The 23,486-nt window shown below is 39.1% G+C and overlaps 1 protein-coding gene across 1 annotated transcript in view; it reads left to right on the top strand.

Annotated features, from left to right (window-relative positions):
- The window catches only part of LOC126187608 (conserved oligomeric Golgi complex subunit 7), an 82,400-nt gene that overhangs the window by 36,737 nt on the left and 22,177 nt on the right, over positions 1-23,486 (top strand). The window contains exons 8-11 of the mRNA XM_049928802.1: positions 8,911-9,115; positions 12,592-12,872; positions 17,566-17,686; positions 21,794-21,967. Coding sequence (XP_049784759.1) covers positions 8,911-9,115; positions 12,592-12,872; positions 17,566-17,686; positions 21,794-21,967 — 781 coding nt within the window. The remainder of the gene's footprint in view (positions 1-8,910; positions 9,116-12,591; positions 12,873-17,565; positions 17,687-21,793; positions 21,968-23,486) is intronic.

The raw sequence follows: 23,486 nt of genomic DNA, 5'->3' as shown, positions 1-23,486 counted from the left end.
CCAACAAATTTTTGGATCACTGATACACAGAATCCCTCATCTATTTCATTCCAAATACGGATAAACATGCTATTAAACAGTTGTTCATCTGCTGTATAAGGTTGTTTGGCAAATCAGAGAAATGTTTGGAGCCATCTGTATGAAATACAACAGATCACATATTTTGATGGGTACCCAAGTGATGCTTCACAAAGGGGAACAAAGTCTTCTGAAAGATCTCATCATTTGAAGGTATCCAGTTCATTATCAGGTATCATTTTCAATGAAGATACAAATGCTGCAGTTGCACAGAAGTTTCTTGCAAATGAGACCTACTAGAACTGCTTAATTTTGGTGCTTATGTGGAAATTTGAGGATGGAGGTATTAAAGTGCTAAAGGCAGGAGAAGATGCAGATTCATTAATTGTGGAAACAGCTGTTTCCCAAGTTGCTGAGTCTGACAGTGTGGCAATTGTGAGCGAGGACATTGACAGCTTGTAACGGGTTGAGGAAACAGCAGCAACTTGTGCTTCCGTAAATCGGGAAGAGGCGAATCAGCAGGAGTGTGGTACTCCAGTCATTCTTTCAATTTCGATCTTACATTTGCCCTTTTCAACTGTGCCTTCACAGGATTTAATACTACATCCCCTAATTTTTTTGGTCAAGGTAAAGGGAAATTACTAAACCTATGGAACAACAGTATCACTTCAAAGTGCAAGCTGTGAATTTGTTAAACCCTCAGTCTCTCGAGATGTAATAGTACAGGTAGGAAAACAGCTGATGCTACCACGGTATGGAAATTCCAGCTGCGCGACATTGGATGAGCTCAAGTACGAGTTTCTTGTCAAGTCTGCCCTGAGAAAATCTTTCAGACTTGAAAGGCTATCACCAACATCAGTTGCAGTAAGGTAGCATTCATTACAATCCTACCATCAAGTGCAGTCTTGGCTGGGGAAGAAAATTGATCCCTGCCAGTGGAGCTGGAAGAAAAACCTATAAGGCTTGTTTCCTTTGGTGGTGATGAAATATGCGGCACCACACACGCTCCTGAAGATGGTTTCCTGGTCATGCAAAAAAGGATGCACAGCAAAATGTGGATGTCGCAAACTCTTCCTCCACATGCAAACACTGTTGTGGCTTAACTTGTGAGAATGCTCCAGAAATTGAGCTTGAGGAGGATAAGGAAGATATGGAAGACATGTTGTGGGATGAGGAAGCTGTTAAAGGTGCCGCAATGGATCCTGAAGATGGGATGCTTGACCGGTACATGCTGCAGTCTTCCAAATGACCTCGATGAAATTGAAATTTGATAAAATGTATATCTCTGATATTCAGATTGTGTTTTTTAATATTGTCATGCCCTTTTATTTGTCCATTTGCACAGTTTTTTATATTACTTACATGTAAATATAAATTGGCCATTACTGTGTACGCAGTTTTCATTTTAGCAACCCACTCTTACCAAGTAAAGGCATGGATAAAAATGAATAAAAATACCTGTGAGTGAAGAACATTAAAACAATATACACAGAAAACGTGTGACCTTATTAGAGAGAAGTCTTCCCTCAGGAAATTCCATTTCATTGTATAACTTTCACTTAAAAGGTGGAATTACTTTGGCTTTCAAGTGTATGAACACTTAGCAGTGTCTAAAACTGAAAAACTAGATGCTTTGGTAATATGAAATTTCGTGCTCTACAGCTTTGATAACTTGACATTTTTCATTTAAAGTAGCTGTTTTTGAGTTTTAGGCATTTGAGCCATTTTTTAGCGAGGTGGTAAAAATTAACGAAATTTGACAACTGATTCTGGCCAAAAGGCTGCATTGATTTTGATGTTTAAGTAGGTCATTCAACACAAAATTTAATGGTCTTTGCTTTTGGTAATGGTAAAATTTTCAGTAGGGTGCTTAGTTTCTGTGTAATAGGCAAAAACCTGAAAAAAGTGCCAAAATTTCGTTTTTTTTTTTTTCCGTAAAAAGTTGTCTTTAGGGTATCAGAGGTCAAAAATTTGTATTCAACATGTTCCCAACTATATTCAAAAGATAGAAAAATCTACCTCATTTTCTGCAAGCAAAGGGCCTTTTTTGTGATGACGAACGTCTTTCAGCTTTCCCCACAGAAATAAGGGTATAGACATCAAATTCAGGGAATGGGCCAGCCAAGGTACAGGTCCTGTTGTGTGTCCAATCCAACAATTTGTAAACAGTTTATGAAGACGTACTGTAGTATATTGTGCACAATGGGCTGGCAGCCATCATGTTGGTACCACAGGTTCCTTCTAGTCTGCAGAGGAACATCTTCTAGCGTCTGTGGAAGATGATCTGTCAGAATTCTGCAATACACTTAAGCACATTCTTCTGTCCATGTGTGATAAATGGGCCTGTTAGCTGATGGTTCACTATCCCACACCACACGTTTACATTCCACGGACACTGACGTTCTACCTGACGAAGTCAACAGGTATTGTCAACAGATGAATAGTGCATGTTTCAGCAGCTTGCCTGGCCATGATAGGCAAATGTGGTTTCAAAACTAAACAAGTTAAACAATATATCTGGAGTATCCTGTCTTAATACCTATGTACACAAGTTAACACGATTTTAATAATTGTTTCCATACAGCTCTTGATGGGAAGAGATGTAATAGGGATGGAACCGTTGTTGATGAAAAATGTGTAGGACACTTGCCTGACTCATGCTAGTTCCTCATGCAGTCATCATAAGCCAACATTCAGATCAAATGCAACAGCAGCAAGAGCATTAATTTCCCCCTCTTCTGTCATCACTCATTTCCTTCTGTTACGTTGTCTATGTGTTACACTACCACTCACGTAACTGTTGAAGAAATTGGTAAATAACTGCCAAGATGGTTGACATCTGTTGAGATATCCCACTACATACACTGAACAAGAAAAAAATGCATTCATCCTATACTCTCCATACACCAAAAGCATCTAAGCTTTTTCTGCATTGGTAAATCCCATTGTCCACTCACAAACTATTGCTTGGACTGTCATACACTAATTGACTGCTGTGTCACAGTGCACTCGTGGAAAACACAAGTACACTGTAAGCAAACATAACAACATCATACGTGGTACCTAAGCAAGTTGAACGGCACAAACAGAACAGACAGGTGTCAGTGTGGAAACTTATCAAAATACAATATCTTGTAAATGAATCCTACAACAAACAATACTGACTTTCTAATTTACCCTACTATTACCTGGTAGAAGGACTCTGCCAGCTTTTCAGAGTCATCAACCTGCAAACCCTGCCACAGTAACCCCATTCTAGAAATCTAGAAGAACCTCCAGTCTCTCCTCAAATCCGTAAGCCCATCCCAGAACCTCTCCCCAGTGTCCATCACTCTTCTCACCCTTACCACTCCCCACACTCCTACCTTCTACATCCTTCCTAAAGTCTGTAAACCCAACTATCCAGGACACCCCATTGTGGCCGGTTACTGTGCGCCCCCCCCCCCCCCCCCCAAAAGAATCTCTGCTGTTGTAGACAAACTCCTTCTACCTATTAGCTGCAACCTACCCTCCTACATACAAGATACCAACCATTTCCTCCACTGACTCCACAGTTCCTTTTCCTTTACCACATGGTGCCCTACATATCACTATTGATACCACTTCTCTTTACAATAACTTCCCTAATGCCCGTGGACTTACCGCTATTGAATACTACCTTTTCCAATGCCCAATGGATTCCAAACCAATCACCACCTTCCTAGTCGCCATGACTTGCTCCATCCTCACCTACAATTAGTTCTCCTTTGAAGGCATTACCTACAGACAAATCTGGGATACGGCTGTGGGCACCCACATGGCACCATCCTATGCCAATCTATTCAAGGGCCATCTAGAGGAATCCTTCCTAAAAACCCATGATCCCAAACTATCTAGTCCCTTCCCTGTTCCCATTCCAGCACTATGCAGCCCTCTATTCCACCAGTGCACCCAGTCTTTTTTACTTCACTCCTTTTCTGCTGCCCTCCCAACTGCACCTAGCTGCCCTACTCTCCAACTCGTCTTTGCACGCTCCCAGTAGCTCTTTACCATCCCCCACCCCTACCCTGCTATCCCTCCCCCTATGCTATGAAAGTCACCTGGTTCAGAGTCATTGATGACATCTTTGTGATCTGGATTGAGGTTGAGGACATCCTACCCACATTCTTCCAGAACCTCAACACCTTCTCCCCCAATTGCTTCACCTGGCTGTACTCAGCCTATCAAGATACCTTCTACATTGTTATCCTCCACCTCAAAGATAGCTATATCAGTACCTCTGTCGATATTGGATCTACCAACCACCAGCAATACCTCCACTTCAACAGCTGCCACTCATTCCATAACAAGCAGTCCCTTCCATACAGCCTAGCCACCCATGGCCATCACATCTGTAGTGACAAGCAGTCTTTTTTGAAATGTATGAAGGGTCTCACAGAGGCCTTTACATATCGTAATTACCCTTCCAACCATGTGCAGAAACATCTCCTATACCTTATCTTTCCACTCACCCAACATCTCACAAAGTCCCGCCATCTGTCCACAGGGGGCATTCCCCTCATGACTCAGTACCACCCAGGACTGGAGCAACTGAATTACTTTCTCCGCCAGGGTTTTGACTACCTCTTGTCATGCCCTGAAATTAGAAATGTCCATTCCACCCCTCCCACATTGGCATTCTGTTACCCACCAAACCCGCACAATATCCTCATCCATCCCTTTACAGCCCCTCCTCCCAATACCTTGCCTCATGGTTCATATTCCTGTAATAGACCTAGGCACAAGACCTGTCCCATACATCCTCCCACCACCACTACCACCAACACCACCACGTACTCCAGTCTGGTGAAAAACATCACCTATCCCATTAAAGGCAGGGCTACCTGTGAAACTAGTCATGCAATCTACAAGCTAAGCTGCAACCACTTGTTGCATCCTATGTGGGCAAGACAACCAACAAGCTGTCTGTCTGCATGAATGGCCACCGACAAACTGTGGCCAAGAAACAACTGGACCCCGCTGTTGATGAGCACGCAAGGACACAACGTTCTTTATTTCAATGACTGCTTCACAGTGTGTGCCATCTGGATCCTTCCCACCAACACCAACTTTTCTGAGTTGTGCAGGTGGGAACTCTCCCTGCAATATATCCTACATTCCCATAACCATCCAGGCCTCAACCTTCATTAGTCATTGTCCTTACCCATCTAGCAACTTCCCTGTTCCCATTCCAGCATCCCCTCTCTCCCCCACCCTCCATCTAACCTCCCGACTGCACATAGCTGCCCTACTCTCCACCTCATTCCTGTATGTACCCAGTAGCACTTTACCATCCCCTCCGCTACACTCTATCCCTCCCCCTCCCCGCCCCAGCCTCCTCATTACCCTCACCCAGTTGCCTCTCCTGTAATGTGCTGCTGCTCGCAGTCTGGACCAAACTGGCAGAGACTGGTCATTTGCATGTGAGTTGCAGTGTGTGTGTGTGTGTGTGTGTGTGTGTGTGTGTGTGTGTGAGAGAGAGAGAGAGAGAGAGAGAGAGAGAGAGAGACCTATTTTTGACAAACACTTTGTTGGCCGAAAGCTAACTTTCTGACAGTCTTTTTATTGTGCTTTCCTGCGACACAGCATCCCCACTATTGGTTGACAGTATGAGCCTCTGGCTACCAATACATTCTGTGAAAACTACACTTCAGTAGTACTGTCCATTTCTGCAACCTTTGCAGTGCAAGGTTTAGGTGATTCACTCTGTATATAATTAAAGTGAGGTCAGTCAATGATCTCTCCAGTGCAGATGCACAGCAGGCTTGAACTCTTACAGGAATCAGAGAAATGCTGGGTGTAATGACAATAGTGGACAAGGGGCACTACATTAGTAATATGTGGATAAGTTAAGAATTTGGGTCTAATGGGTGGCGTGTTAGGGTAGTCCATGCAGTTGCAATGACCACTGTGTCCAGATGGTGCAGTGGTCAACACATCTGCCTAGTAAGCAGAGGACCTGGCTTCGAATCATGGCTTCGAATCATGGTCTGGCACAAATTTTCAACTTTCCTCATTGATTTAGATCAATGCCCACTTGCAGCCAATGTCTATAGTCCCTTTGTGTTGTAAGTTATTTAACTAGGTAGTATGTTTTGTTGTAACAGATTTAGTCTTCCTCTTCAATGACTCTGATGACACAGCCACCTAGCCCAGCTGCTAAGTGCATGTGTAAAACTGAAGTTATTGTAAACAAGGGGCTAATTTATGTAAGTTGGTTTTATGCATAAATAGATTGTTGCTTACTTCATAGAAAAATGTATGAACACTTAAAAAAATGAACAGAAATAATTAAAATGCAAATAAATCGTCTATTCAAGGCTATTACTGACTCCACAATACTTTACTGGAGATAACCCTGTTCGAAACAGTATGCACTTCTTTCCCTCTGAACCGTAAAAAAATCTCACTCACTTACAGGGGAGTTAAAAACATTTTATGAAATCTGAAATGTTTGGCACAGTTTACAGCTTCACACGTCATTGTGAATTACTGTTAAGAATCAGGAAAAAGTCCTGAGACTGAATACTGAATCTCAGGCTTTTGAATTATTTATTGGGTGCGTAGTTGAGTTACCAGATGAGTTACATAATTATCAGATTCAGTATTTGGGTGTCCATTTGCTCCAGTAACTCCTCCACAAAGTGAGAAAATGGCTGATAATTTATTTATGTATCATGATGGAAAGCTACATCAATTTTGAGTTATCTGTTTTGCTCCAGGCCATTATTTAAAAGCCAACACCAGAATTCAGTACCCATTGTTTTCATGATACACGTTAATTTGTCACTTTTGAGTTCACTGTTGCAGATGCATTGTTCATTTTTAAGGCAAAAAAATGTGTTTGGGTACTGTCACATGGCTTCAAAATTGTACTGTAACATTGTGTCTGTTAGTTGCATGTACATAGAACGCAGCTACTGTGAATGTCTTCATGTGTATTAAATTCTGTATTCAAGTATCTTTAGCACCACTGTTTATATTTATTTTCTATCCTAAATTAAATTTAATTCTATATCCCAAATAAATTACAAAAGTGTTGAAAACAGTCTTCAGAAAAATAACAAATTTGTGTGGGGCTATAACAACACCAGTCTTTAATATATCCACCTTTTGCCATCATAAATAAAATTCTCATTTGCCTCATCAGTTTGAATTCAAAGAATTATTACACTATCAGCAAGTATGTAATGTTTGCTTTGACACTGATTTATGTTAGGTTTTGAGGTCTGTGTGTGGTTTACCTATTAATTCAACTTTGAGGTATCATTTCAGTGTAAAATCAAGATGATCTAATTTATGGAATGAAATATCGTGTTATGTATTTATGCTGTGCTGAGTCATCACATACCTTTAAAAAATTCTTAGTGGGGCACACACACTATAAATAATTTCTTCTGTATATCCGCAGTGCATAACATTGTTTCTCTTTAAATGAAATGGCCTAGCAGGAGCACTTATTTTACAGTTTCAAATTTGAGCCTTTTGCATGTGTTAACTAAGTCAAGCCATAAAACGAGACTAAGGCCAATATCTTCTCCATATTCTCAGATATTCAGGCAAGTACTTCATTTAATGGTAGTGATAACTACTGGATTAACATGTAAATGTACTGAGATGGTAAGGAAAGCAGGAATGTTAATGGGTAACACAGAGAGAGTGAATCTATTGAGATTACCCAATTAAAATAAATTTATGAAATTTGATTTTTTTTTATTCAGTGGATTGTCCTGATTTCTGAAAAGATAAGTGTTTACCTTGAATGATTTGTGTATTGAAGGGGCAATGAGACAAGTGTAGTTCAGGACTAGCTAGATGTGGAATATGTTTATCATGGACAGAAAATTATTATGATACAGTTTGAAATAAGTGTTCAACAAAGTGAACAGGTATTGAGTCAGGTGCTTAATGAAATGCAGTGTGTGCTAGCTGATGACTATAACAAAAAAAGCTAAGATAAGTGTTTTTTAGCAGGTGACCACGCAGGATGGATAATTGATACACATGAACAAGAGGCTTTTAAGGAGGAGGGTGAACTTCGCTATTTTGGAAGTAAAATAGATTGAGAAGGAAGATCCAAATTAAGCTTAGTAGAACAGTTGTCACAAGGCAAAAGGGCTTTCCACAGAAGGAAACTGTTTCTGCTAACATTCAAAAGCATAAAACTTAAAACCCAAAGAAATATTATTTGGAAGCTTTATTTGGAGTGTGTATTGGTGAGGATGTGAGAACTGATAATGAGGAAGCCTTTGAAATATGGTATTTTATGAAACTGTTGAAGATCAGGTGGAATAAATCAACAAGAAAAGTGCCAATTAAATAACATAAAAATTGAAGAGGGAGCATTATTGGACACAAGCTACAATATGAGTTGTAGCTGAGAACTGTAGTTCAAGGGGCAGCGGAGCAAAAACAGAATAATAATGATAATAATCCACAGTGACAGTCCTAGAAATGAGTATATGCAGCTGTATTCTGAAATGAAAAGGAAAGCTGGCAAGTGGTAGGACTGTAGAACTGCATCAAACCAAAATTGATGTTGATAACCAAAAAAATCACCTTGAATAATTTACAGAAATGTTGATCAAACTTACGTTTTTTTTACGTAACTCAGTACTTAAACCCACCTTGCCTTTAGCATGTATATTGAAAGACAGTACTTTCCACCAGTAGGACTCACAATTTGTTGTGGCACATCATTGTTTGACAGAGATTTTCACAGTATTGTGCAGGAGCGAGATTATTATATTCATTACATTTGTTCTTATTAAAATCAGTTTCAGTGGTTCAATGTTTATTTTTATATGTTCTCTCACAGACTAGACAGAATTTTTGTCATTATCGGCTGACATCCACTGTTTTGTTGTTCCTCAGGTCTTTGGAGCTGGACCCGCTCGCTCTACCTTGCTTGCACTGTTTGCAGATGTATTAGCAAATTTGGAACCGAGTCCAAACCTATGCATTGATGCAGCATTGAAACAACGGCCGCCATCTGACCAGCTAAGCTTCCTTGTGTCACTCAAGCAGCTTACTTCACACTTTGCGAATAACTTGCATTCTGTCACTGATGCACCTGCAGGTATGTTTTTGAGAGGAACCTAAATGTATTCTGTATGAAATTCTTTGCTTTAGAACATACCCACTTCTCACCATGACATTGTTGCTCCACAACATGATTAAACTATTCCTTTCCGTTAGTAGCAAATTCACATTCATGGAAATCTCAAAAATTTAAAACCTTTTACGTTGTGGTGAGGCTAGCTTATCAAATAAATAGTAGAAATATCTCTGGTCTTTAGCTTTCATCTTCCTACAGCTACAGAAATAAAGGAGTAAAGGCCAGGGCCCTTGTGAACTATTTAAATAGAAATTACTATGAACTAGAAGTCATGTCAGCTCGAGGAAACATAGTATTCTGTAGCATATTTCTGTTGACAGTCTCCTATTAATCATAATTGTTGTGAATGAAGCAAAATTTTGTTTGAAATCTTTATTTTGTTTATGCTTGAAACATACAATTTTACATGCATGATCAACATAAACACTGGAAAATTACAGCACTATTTGTGCGCAGACAGAATTTTTTTTACCCCATTTTACAGTAATTTTATTCATTGGACATTAGTTCAGTCCATAGTTTTTTATATGCAGTTCAGTACTACAATTGTTGTTACAATATTTCGTCTTAGTTCCAAGCTATACAGAGATTTAAGAATAAACCACTGCATAAGTTGTCTTTTAAAAGCACCTCCACTCATCATCTTCAGATCATTTGCTTGCAAATTATGAGAAATTAGACCTATCTGCATATTGCTGTTAATTCTAATCCCCTGTTAACCATATGAAAGTTTATTTTACAACTCTTCTTGTGGTTATGAATTTGCATGTTCCTATGTATGACCACATTGTCTTCTTTCAAAAACGTAATAGTTTATGGCATACACATGACACTAATTGCTAGAGTATTAAAGTTAGCAAATAGACTCTTACAAGATATTCTCTGTTTCACTTTCACTATGGTGCTCAACACACTCTTCAGCTGTGAGAAAACCAGTTTCATATTAGTTTGATATGCTACATCCCAATAAAACCTGTTAAACTTGGACAAACAAACAAAAGTTGAGAGGGGAGATTTACGTAAAGGTTAAAGAACACGCCTAGAGGCACAAATAAGTACCCCTGCTCAAGACAAGTACTTCCTCAGCACTTATTTTCATCAAGGATTTTCTTTTTCCCTAGAAAAATGTTGTGAAATAAGAGAATATGGCTTTATTTTGCTTCATTATTTAAGTGCCTTTGTTACAATGTATCTGTGATCTTCATTGAACAAAACTCCCGGCTGGAATATCAGCAATATAAGGAAAGGATAAATTGCTACTTGCTGTAAAGATGACACATTAAGTTGTTGGAAGGCACAACTAAAAGATGCTTATGCATTAACTTTCAGCCACAGCCATCATCAGGAAAGGAAACACACACACACACACACACACACACACACACACACACACACATTCACATGATCAGGCAAGCACCTCATACACATGACCGCCATCTCCAGAAACTCAGACCCAAATGCCAGTCCGAGCTGCCGGAGATGATGGCGGTCATTGGTGTGTGAAATCTGTGCTTGCGTGTGTGTGTGTGTGTGTGTGTGTGTGTGTGTGTGTGTGTGTGTTTCCTTTTCTGACAAAGTGGTCTTCATTGGTTTGACATGCTGTTAATGTGTATTGTTAACTTCATTATATGTATGAGATCATATTCATGTTACCATGAGAGAGATTCTTTTTTCTCATAATTCATTAAATTAAGGAATGATTTTTCTCTTCCTTATAGCAACAGAAAATGTACATGTTTTAGGAAATTTCACCTCTCTCACCAGCCATCCTCATGTAAAATTCCCTAAATCACTTCAGGCAAATGCCCAGATTTTTCCTTGAACAAGGTCATGCCTGACCACCTCTTCTTTGCAGCTGACCCTGTTTCCTCTCGTAATTAAACATTTGTATATTCACACATCTGTATTTATGACTTATGCTTTAACTTTCATTAAGCTAAAAAAATCCTATTTCATTTTAAAATGGTACTCGGACAAATCAATTACTATACTGATACACCTAGTAGTATTTTTGTTGGGAATATATGGAATTTTGTCAGGAGAGAAACTGCCAGGAAGTTTCGAAAAACATGCTGTTGGACTATGAGAATATGCAGCTTGGCACTAACAGCTTTCAACTCTTGCGGAAGCTTATTGGAAATCTGTGTTCCAGAATGCTGCACACCTTTTGGATACTTAACAGTGTACATGCAACACAGAAATTATACCTCTGTCTCTGGTTTACTAAATTGATATCGCTTTTACTCTTGCACAATTTCATGTTGTCAACCACAAATCCCTTAAGCGTGTTTATGTAGTTTGACGCCCATGTTAAGAGTCCACTGCTTGTTAAATCATGATCTGAATGAAATTTTTAAATAAATTGGAAGGAGAATCAGCATTGGCCATATTTTTTGTTTTATTATCCGCAAAATCGATTTTCGGTCACTTAGTGACCATCCTTAGTGCTGTAATATACAAATAAAATTGGTAGGCACTGGTATCAACAAGCTTAGAGTGATCACATAAACTCCATGGAATCGCCAGTCAATAAAATGTTAAATAAATGTTATTTAAGGCCCCAATGGATCACTGCAGAGCCAAAAATACTATTTGTACCTGAAATAAGTTCTTCTCACCTCTAGTCACTTGAGAATAATTTTTTGTCTCTGACAAAATCCTTTTTTAAGTTCCCATTTGCTACTGACAGGGTGGTACCTTCCCAGTTGTTATGAGTTCCCTGTTCTGTGGTTGTAATGGCAAGTGACTGTCCTGCACTCAAAAAGAATATGCAATAGGCAGAAATTTAATGGAATTTTTCAAGTAACAATGTATGATAGCAAATCTACCAGCAACCACGACAGTGCTAAAAATTCTCACAAACAAAATTTCTCTAATGAAGAATTTAAAGAAGGTAAACAGCACATTGTTGTACAACCAAATTTAATATAATACAGTTTAGCAATTCAGTCCTGTCATTGTTACACAGTTCTTTGGAGTTGATGAAGTTACCTTACCTTACCACTACGTTCCTGAGCTCTCAGAACAAACTATTTTGAACAAAGTATGTAATGATACAGTTTGAAATCTTATGAACATCAATACTGAAAAGTAGACAAAAGAAGGCGAAAGCAATGTTATTATTTGTGTTGTGGAGCTTAAAAAAAATTATCGATTTCTATTTCTGCATAAACCATAAATAGCCTTGTTCAGCTTTTATCCACCCTTTGTTCCTTTACATATTTCCCTTTTTCTACACGGCCACAGAAAAAATTAAGTTCTGTTTTTGAAAGACAAGTATTTTGCTAGTATTTTAATTTTCCATGTACTTCTGCGTTTTATTTTGGCAAGTCTAGCTGCTTCATCAGTCTTGAGTTGTTCGCTTCCCAGCAACTTACTTCAGTAATGTACCTTAAACTTCTGCTGTTTAATAATGGTCATATATGCATGTGTTTTAGTTAAAGCAGACGAGTCCAGTGAAGCAGAGCTCATTCTTTCCTTGGCACAGGCAGTATACTTACCGTATGTGACATATGTTGCGAAATATTCAACATTTGAGCAACAGACTCTTTCGCCCCAGTTATCAGCCATAGAAAGTAACAAGCAAGACCTTATGGACACCATTCAAGAGCTTGGCCAGTCCATTCCTCGTGTAGTATCTATCATTTCTGAGGCCAATAAGAGATGTTTACAGTTTACTGAGGGATGTGGTTATTGTGGCTTCATCAAAGCAATACAGGTATTGTTTACACTTATTGCATGCATATGTATTTCTAATACTGTGACACAACTGTCTCACACTTTTTCTTTCAATAGTTGTACTAAACACTAAAATGGATAAGCCATGATGATAAATTTATTGTGAACTAAAGTTATTAAAGTTGTACAATTATTTAAGAATGTTGAACATTAGATTACATTCAGCTGTATATTACATGAACATAACACACAACTATAAAGACATATGGTTGCAATTTTGTAATGTATTTATCTATCTGTGTCAATGTAGTATGTACAATTTATCTCCTGTGCCTTAAATTCATGTCATATGGAACAAGATTTGCTGATATACTATTTGATGGCTCACATGATAGCTCCCAAGCAGACACTGTTGACTGCTAAGGTGCTTGCCTGCAGGAGGCTTCGAACTTTTTCAGGTGATAGCTCTACTGCTATTTTCATTGTAAGATTCTCTGAATGCTGTGTATGCTGGCCAATAAAGAGAGCTGTTGGTGTCTGATGTCACAGCCTGCAAGGCGGTGCTTCACCACAAACGTGGACATGCAAGGGAGACACTCAGTGGGAACTTAACGTCAAAGTGCTTTTTATTAGTGAATGTTCTTCAGTGAGGGAAGTAAAATGTTATTGCTTTAAATGAATTAGGGAAGAGTCTTGCTTAATGTGGAGAAAACTCCCAATTATTGCAACAAAAATCTGCATTTGAAGCAGACATTTTTTCACCAAACAATACAAAACATCTTTCTACCGCTTTGACAGGGAACCCAGGTACCCCCACTGTCTACTAGCCAACAGTTTAGCTCACAATCAATCAAATTTATGGGGAAACTTGTCCTGCATAATATGGGCTTTGTTTCCCTGCAGCAGATGCCCTATGAGATTCTTTTCTCATGTTCATCAACACCATGTCTTTTACAGGGTGTCCCATTTATCTTGACCACCCTAAATAACTGTTTGTCCAGATACAAATTACAAACTGTTCCAAGCTAATGTTCTGTAGCTGTCAGGGGGACACCAATCAGCATGATAGCCTTCATTGTAGCTTTGTTTTCTACAAAGATGTGAACAGCGGTATGACTTTTTTAAACGGCACCCTCTATTTTTTATTCAGTAATTCATTTCCTCTCCTAAAGACCTATTCAAAAATGTACCACATGTACTATTCACTGAAACACAAAGTTATTAACTACACAACACAACATTGACTTTGAGCCCGGGATCATAAACTTGTCCACTTGCAGGAGTTGTCAGAAAACAAATGAAAACCAAGTAAAAACATAATACAAAATTGACTTTGACTCTCCTGTATCATTGCCCAGGAGTAGAACATTCAAAGGTGCTCAAAGTGATGACACTGGACACCGATACGCTGGTGCACTTGTTGAATGAAAGAATTATTTACTACTGCTTCCAGTGTTGCCTGCTGAAGAGAATTTCAAGCAAGCACAATACGTTCTTGCATGTCCTCTGGAGTTTTTGGAATTTCGTGATAGGCAATGTTTTCAATGCGTCCCCAAAGAAAAAAGTCCAGAGGATTTAATTCAGGAGACCTAGCAGGCCAAGTAACTGTTCTTCCTCAACCAATCCATCTGGCAGGATACCATCAGTTCAAAACGCAATGTGCACACAAGGCATTATGTGCTGGACACCCATCATTTTGATACCACATAAGCATTTTGGTTCTTAGTGGCACTTCATCCAGAAGAGGAGGAAGAAGTCCTCTGAGGAAGATGGTATACACTGTGCCTTTTGGACTACCATTGATGAAATAAGGACCAATAATTGTAGTACCAAGCATCCCACACCAAACGTTAACCCTCCATTGACGCTGATGTTCCATCTGTCTAAGCCATCATGGGTTGTTGCTGGACCATTAACGCATGTTCATTGTATTTACCTGTCCTTTGTTTGAGAAGGAACATTCATCTGTAAATAGAACACTGGAGAAGAAGTTTGGCTTGGCAAGGATTTGCTGCTGTGCCCACTGACAGAACTGTACATGATTCTGGAAACCGTTTCCATGCAATTCTTGATGTAGGTATACATGGTAAAGATGGAACTGGTGATGTGTAAGAATACGATGTACACTGGTTTTAGGAATGCCAATCTCATTTTCAAGCTGTCATGTGCTTACATGTGGATTCATAGCAACAGAAGCGAGAACAGTGACTTTTTGCAGCTTCATCTGTGCGCGTGCTACAACGATTGCGTTGTCGTGGGTCGGAACTTCCCATTCTCTGAAGCATCGCAACAAGACGAGAAAATATCCGTCGGGAGGGTGGGTTCTTTGTCGGGAAATCACTCTCTGTACAGTTCCATTGCCTGCATAGCATTTCGCCTACCTTCAACAATAACAACAACAACAATAAAAGAAACGTTATGTCGATGCAGTTTGTAGGAAGGACAGCCTTTACTGTAAGCCTACTCTACACAACACTAAACTACTTTACTAAATATACCCGTACATAAGAAAACAGTATTGCAATTACTGTTCTGCTAACTTACATTCCCCATAGATGAGTACCATTTCTACCTTTTCTTCATTGGTATACATTTCATTCCCATAACTCTACAACTGGCAATGGTTGACGGAATGATAGGTGGGCATTCTACTTATGTTTACATTTGTCCTCTGTCAACATCAGCACATGGATGTGTTCCATTACCCCGGGTACCTGCACTAAGGGCTGGGAGCGTCAACATCAGTGTTGTATTATGTAATTAATAATGTTGTGTTTCTGTGAATGGTACACTATGATACATTTTTGAATAGATCTTTTGGAGAAGAAATGAATTACTGAATAAAAAATACAGGGTACCATTTAAAAAAATCATACTGATGGTCATATCTTTGTAAAATACAAAGCTACAACACAGGCAATCATGCTGATTGACGTCTCCCTGACAGCTAAAGAACATTTGCTTGAAACACTTTGTAATTTGCACCTGGACAGTTATTTTGGGTGGTCAAGATAAATGGGACACCCTGTATACAGTTGAACATTTTTTTGTAGTATATTGGGTGCCAGGTTCATAATTGCTGCATTGTCCAACTCTGTCACACTATTACCACTACCTCTTTTTTTTTTTTTTTTTTTTAAAAAAAAAAGGAAAGTGTCATAGTAAAGGAATTTGATGTTTTTGCTTGTTTCTTCACTATTGTTTCTCTGATTGTAATTGCACTTCAAGATGAGAAAGTTAAAGTTCTTTGAATATTTTTTAATATCGATTTTGTAATTCTTCAAGGAAATTGGCCAGACAGACAGGAACACATTGTAACGACATTCAGAGTGTGACACAAGTAATGGCTTTAGGGCTCAACGTTTCTCTCATCAAACAGTTCACAGGAAATGACTGAAGGAAATGAAAGTATTTGGGAGTGAAAGGGGGAGTCTCCCAGGACCTTGTGAGAATGGATAAGGATGATGGGCAAATTTATTTATTCACTTTTTAATTTTTTTACCCTCAATTGAAAATTTTTTGTATCATTTAGTGCTTTTTCCTGCTCTGTGTTCTAAGGCTGTCCTTTTGAAATAACTTCACTTTTATACTAATATGCTGTGTGTCTAGTGCCCCACACTGAGTGCTATTATTTCTCTTACTTCTTTATTATTTACCAAATGAAATGGCCCCAGGCCAAAAAGCAATGTGTGTGTTATCTCCTGTTTGTTTTGTGTATGAATTATTGCCAGTGTTGTAGTTGTTTACTTTTCATTACAGAAACTGAATTACAAATTGATCATAAGATTTTGATTCCTCTGACTTCAGTCTGTAGTTTACTATGATGTGTCATGTGTTTTGTTGTGACCAGATTACATGTCTCCATATCAGAAGTCACAGTTTTTGTAATGCAAATTTTTCTGATTGCATGCAATTTTCTTATGTACTTAAAATTCATTGATCACCAGTCTGGTAATGTTACTTGGCTTTTAAATATGTAGTGCCAATAAATTATGCAATAGCTTGATTTTTTGTTACATCTGTTTTATATTTTTACTCAAATGCTTTTCCAGATTCATGGAAATGAAAATTCAAATTTTTATCTTTGTTTAAAATGCCTTTCATTACTCCAAAATTTCTGTGAGATACATATTTCCAGTGCTTTGAGATCATATTCATATCTATAACTAATTAGTATATATATAAAAAAAATCTAAAAACAAAGATGCTGTAACTTACCAAACGAAAGCATTGGTATGTTGATAGGAGACAATAAATAACACACAAACACACACACAAATTTCAAGCTTTCGCAACCCAAGGTTGCTTCATCAGGAAAGAGGGAAGGAGAGGGAAAGACGAAAGGATGTGGGTTTTAAGGGAGAGGGTAAGGAGTCATTCCAGTCCCGGGAGTGGAAAGACTTACCTTAGGGGGAAAAAAGGACACTTGTGTGCGAGTGTATACCTGTCCTTTTTTTCCCCCTAAGGTAAGTCTTTCCATTCCCGGGACTGGAATGACTCCTTACCCTCTCTCTTAAAACCCACATTTCGCCTTTCCCTCTCCTTTCCTCTTTCCTGATGAAGCAACCTTGGGTTGCGAAAGCTTGAAATTTGTGTGTGTTTGTGTGTTTTTTATTGTCTCCTATCAACATACCAACACTTTTGTTTGGTAAGTTACAGCTCTTTGTTTTTAGATATATTTTTCTCACGTGGAATGTTTCCCTAATGTATAATAATTGAATAATTTATTTTAGGCCTTCCTTGGTGATTACTTGGACAGATATCGTGCAGCCCTTAAACGCTTAGACCAACAAAAAGGCGATCATGAGCACTGGAATATGTTCCAAATGTGTCTTACATTGCTACAGAATGTTGGTAAGTTACATACTCGGTTAAGAATGCAGGTAGATTAGGCAGAAAGAATTCACATCTTTATATACAAAACTGTGGTGTATTATTATTATTACTTTATACCTGTGATGTGATGAATACTAGATTGTAAAGAGTGGTCAGTGATACATTTTGCTCTTATGGGTGGAATTGAGAAGCATAAAATTCCATGCCCATTTGTTGAAAAAGGCATAATTTCTGTTAAAAGTTAATTGAAAGATCTAAAACACCAAATGTATAACTGATTATTCACAGTAGCCCTTTTTGATTCAGAGCGATTATGCCTACTTACCAGTTCTTGAAATTTGTGTAGCAGTAGTGTGGACACACAAACACACACACACACACACAGAAATGGGCATTGCATGTAAAACATTTGAAACATCTACACAGTCGGCAAAAATGAGTGAAAAGGAAAAGGACACACAGATCCTACTGCAAAGGAAAACCTCTTTTAAAGGATAAACATGATATAAAGAAAGTTGTTACGAGCAGCCATTCTCTTGAAATTGCACATTTGACTTTTAAATTTTCTTATTACCCAACTGCTCTTTTGTCTCAATGATCCAAGTGTTGAATATTCCGAAAACTGACATTGCGGAATCCATTTCTTCACATCTGTTTCTGTTTTTTCTGCTCCAGTTGCCTATTTTATCAATTTATAATGTAATGGCCTCTCCTGTCTAAAATTTGCTTTCTATAATTGTTTCGTTTCATATTTTGAACATAGTTTTCACAACATGTGATGTAACAACGATTTGAAAAGTACAGATTGCTGCTCGCACATAAAGGAGGCACTGAGTATTAGAAAGGCACATTGAAAAAAGATTGCTAGGTTCTTTAGTTCAAATGTTCCACCCCAGGACACAAGTGCCTCCATGAGACAGCCATACACCTTTGACTCGCCCCACTGGCATGACATCCCATGAGACGTGCATGTCAAACACTATTGAGCAGTGAAACAACAGCCTTGTGTGCCCGTGCATCCCAAGGCAGACCCAATTTTCATGTGGTCCAGGCTTTAAAAAATGCAAAATTGAGGAAAATGTAGAATCGAGGAAAATGATAATACCTCCAAAATACGAACAAAAACAAGTGTAATTGGTATATATGGTTAAAAAGGTTAATCCTCTCCAATACAATGTTTATACAATAATTTGCAGTAATGAATTTCATCAGTTCTTAAAAAATCACAGATGTGTAACAGCAGGCAAAAACTTGTCAAAAAATTGAAATTAGTTTCTGGGTACAAGGTAGCCGAGCATATTTTCCAACATGCTATGACCATAAATTGTTTGTCAAAATGTGTTTTTGAGAGTTCAATACATTTCAGATTCTGTGAACAGGCTCCTAGCAGAACTATGGTGATGCATGGTAGTGAAGGGGGCTCCAAAGTATAACTATATAAATTAAACCTAAGTGGAAACTACAGTCACTTCATTTGCTATACATTGAAAAAATCGGCCATTCTTTGGAACAAGCTGCCTAGTAAGCTTGCTGTTTATCACTCTTTGTGCTAGAACCACTGCATTAGTGTAATGCAGCTAATGGCTGCAGGTGGAAAACAAACATTCAAGATGTTACAAACATCCAAGATGTAATCCGGCAGTTTTCATCATGTTTCACAGTTTTGAGTTTATTTCACCATGTAGGCTATAAATTTTTGCTGTTTTCGAGGTGAATATAAAGTGAAAGAACCCTCAAAAGTGTGCATTTTAAGGTTTAATTTGTGGCAGTAGTGTATTGGGAAATGCCTCATACATCATTAACAAAAGTGATTGTCTTTCCTAGTACATACCCTACAATATTAATAGTGACAAAAACCACTTTTTTCTGATAAGTCTATTATACCACGCAAAATTTTGAAATTTCTTTCTTGTTTGCTACAGATTTGCGATTTGGTTATGTCTGTTTACATTCTGAATTTTGGTAAAGTTGTTACTTAGGAGGAGGAGAACAAAATTATTGCACCAACTTTGATCTATAGCTTCTGTGCCTGTGAGCAGATTTATATAGAAAATTCGCAAAATCACTACTGGCTGGAGGGTTAAGTGTTCATATCAGTTATGGAAAATACAGCATAGAATAATGACAATATTATGATAAAGGATAGTTTAATCAAACAGTGGAAAATCCAGGATGGAATGTAACAGTGTTATAAGAAGGAAAGTTGCTACTCACCATATAGCGGAGATGCTGAGATGCAGGTAGGCACAACAAAAAGATTTTCACACTTAAAGCTTTTGACCAGTGGTCTTTGTCAACAATAGACACACATACACGCACACCACACATTCACGTAAACACAACTCACACACATGACTGTGGTCTCGGGCAACTGAAACCACACTGTGAGCAGCAGCACCAGTGCATGATGGGAATGGTGACTGGATGGGGGAAAGGAGGAGGCTGGGGCAGGCAGGGGAAGGGATGGTATGGTGGGGATGGCGGAGAGTGAAGTGCTGCAGGTTGGGTGGCGGGCAAGGGAGAGGTGGGGGGTAGAGGAAGAGGAGAGAAATATAGAGAAATAAATAAAAAAATAAAATAAAATAAATTTAAAAAATTGGGTGTATTGTTGGAGTGATGGCTGTGCAGTGCTGGAATGGGAGCAGGGAAGGAGCTGGATGGGTGCTATCAAAGGCAGGGCTACCTATGAAACTAGTCGTGTGGTCTACAAGCTAAGCTGCCATGGTGCTGCATTCTATGAAGGCATGACATCCAACAAGCTGTCTGTTCACATGAATAGCCACTGACTACAGTAGCCAAGAAACAAGTGGACCACCCTGTTGTTGAACACGCTGCCAAACATGATATCCTTCATTTCAGTGACTGCTTCACAGCCTGTGCCATATGGATCCGTCCCACCAATACCAGCTTTTCTGAATTGCGCAGGGGGGAACTTTCTCTGCAATACATCGTATGTTCCCGTAACCCTCCTGGTCTCAAACTTCGTTAGTCGCTGTCCTCACCCATCCAGCCCCTTCCTTGCTCCCATTCTAGGACTACACAGCCATCATTCCACCACCACACCCAGTTTTTTTTATTTATCGTATTTAATTTTTTATTTATTTCTCTCCTTTTTCGCTATTCCCCCCCCCCCCCCCCCCCCCCCCCCGCCATCTCTCCCCTGCCATCCACCCAACCTGCAGCACTTCACTGTCTGTCATCCCCACCATTCTATCTCTTCCCCTGGCCGCCCCAAGCCTCCTCCTTTTCCCCACCCAGTCGCCACTTCCATCATGCACTGGCGCTGCTGCTCGCAGTGTGGTTTCAGTTGCCTGAGACTGCAGTTGTGTGTGAGAGTTGCATTTGTGTGTGTGTGTGTGTGTGTGTGTGTGTGTGCGCGCATGCGTGCGTGCGTGCGTGCGCTCGTATGTGTGTCTATTGTTGTCAAAGGCCATTGACCGAAAGCTTTAAGTGTGAAAATCTTTTTGTTGTGCCTATCTGCGACACAGCATCTCTGCTATATGGTGAGTGGCAACTTTCCTTCTCATAATATTGAAAAAGATAGATTGCTACTCACCATGTAGTAGAGATGTTGAGCTGCACACAGGCAAAACAAATGGACTACTACACAAGTGAGCTTTTGGCTAAAAGGCCTTCTTGTAAAGTAGACAACATGCACACATTTGCACAAGCATGACATGTGCGCACACACACACACACACACACACACACACACACACACACACATATATGACCACTGTCTCAGACCAGTGATTCTAGCCTCGGCAGCCTGAGGCAGTGGTCATGTATGTGTGAATTGTGCTTGTGTGAATGTGTGTTGCCTAGAGGAACACTTTTTGGTCGAAAGCTCACTTTTTTGGCACTCTATTTGTTGTGTCTGTCTACAACTCAACATCTCCACTATACGATGAGTAGCAATCTATCCTTTTCATAATATTGTCATATCTATTATATTTGTCATTATTCCATATCTTTCACATCTTTTCAGAAACTTCTCATTCAGAGAATAACTGTTTTGTTTATTGATATTTTGCTTTTAGTGTGTTTGAAAATAAATTTTCTCAAAAGTATGTCTTCAACTTTTATATAAGAGAAATTAAAAGAAATGATCTATGTTTGTTGCAGGCGAACTACTCAGTCAAGTAAAGCAAGTGGGGGCAGACTTAGTGCGCAGCATACAGGACACATCTCAAAAGTTACAGGCCCAGAACACTTCACCTTTCATGCAGTACAAGCAGCTTCTCCTCAGTCCAGATGGTGTAAAAGAACTTGACAATTTGGTGGTGAGCATTCAAGAAGGTGAGATACACTTTGTCTTTGTTAAGGAGAAAAATCATTAACATGATTGGCTAGGAAGTGACAGACATAGTTGCAGTAGCTGGTATTAGAATGTAATTAGGTATGACTACATATACCATTTTTGTATTTTATCCTTTTGGAGGCCTATGCAGATCAATTTGTAACATTTCTTTTGTACTGGAGCACATAGAGACACTTTTTTGGTATAAAAGATAAAAATTAACATAGGGCTAGAAAATTTGTGAATATTACAATTATTTTTTTAATTAAGCTCAATGGAAACTTAAAATGAAGTACAAGTGAAGATAAGCAAATCAAAAAAATTAAACTGCTAATTGCTAAAATTGGAGAAGATACAATAACAAGAGAATCTACTATCATTCATTACCTAGGATTCTGTAAATGATACTCTTGCAATTTGAATACAAACATTTAGGAAACTAAAGAGAAATAGTTGAGATATACTGCTGTAGAGTATGATAAATAATATGGTAAATTATGGTGTAAGTTGCTATGAATAGACTTAGCAAGACATAATTTACAGAAAATATTTACCTGGAGGCGAAAATTGTCTGTAGTTAGCTAGTCTGACTTTGTGAGAGAGAGATCTGAAGCAAAGCAGGCCAAAAATCTGACTCAGATCAGTTTAGGTGTAGCATGCAATGCTGAAGAGATTAACACAAGACAGAAAGAAGTGAAACACAGCATCAGAGTAGTTGGAAGGTTGATGAATAACACTTTGGTACCTGTGTGAAGCTTACTCATCGTACATCTCCATCTACATTTATACTCCGCAAGCCACCCAACAGTGTGTGGCGGAGGGCGCTTTACGTGCCACTGTCATTACCTCCCTTTCCTGTTCCAGTCGCGTATGGTTTGCAGGAAGAACGACTGCCAGAAAGCCTCCGTGCGCGCTCGAATCTCTCTAATTTTACATTCGTGATCTCATCGGGAGGTGTAAGTAGGGGGAGCAATATATTCGATACCTCATCCAGAAAACCCTCTCGAAGCCTGGACAGCAAGCTACACTGCGATGCAGGGCGCCTCTCTTGCAGAGTCTGCCACTTGAGTTCGCTAAACATCTCCGTAACACTACCATGCTTACCAAATAACCCTGTGATGAAACGCGCCGCTCTTCTTTGGATCTTCTCTATCTCCTCAGTCAACCCGATCTGGTACGCATCCCACACTGATGAGCAATACTCAAGTATAGGTTGAACGAGTGTTTTGTAAGCCACCTCCTTTGTTGATGGACTACATTTTCTAAGGGCTCTCCCAATGAATCTGAACCTGGTACCCGCCTTACCAACAATTAATTTGATGTGATCATTCCACTTCAAATCGTTCCGCGCGCATACTCCCAGATATTTTACTGAAGTAACTGCTACCAGTGTTTGTTCCGCTATCATATAATCGTACAATAAAGGATCCTTCTTTCTATGTATTCGCAATACATTACATTTGTCTATGTTAAGGGTCAGTTGCCACTCCCTGCACCAAGTGCCTATTCACTGCAATT

Source organism: Schistocerca cancellata, chromosome 1, assembly GCF_023864275.1.
Source record: "Schistocerca cancellata isolate TAMUIC-IGC-003103 chromosome 1, iqSchCanc2.1, whole genome shotgun sequence".
In the NCBI taxonomy this organism is placed as follows: Eukaryota; Metazoa; Arthropoda; class Insecta; order Orthoptera; family Acrididae; genus Schistocerca; species Schistocerca cancellata.
The sequence above is the reverse complement of the archived record's forward strand: the minus strand, read 5'-3'. Positions and strand labels throughout refer to the sequence as shown.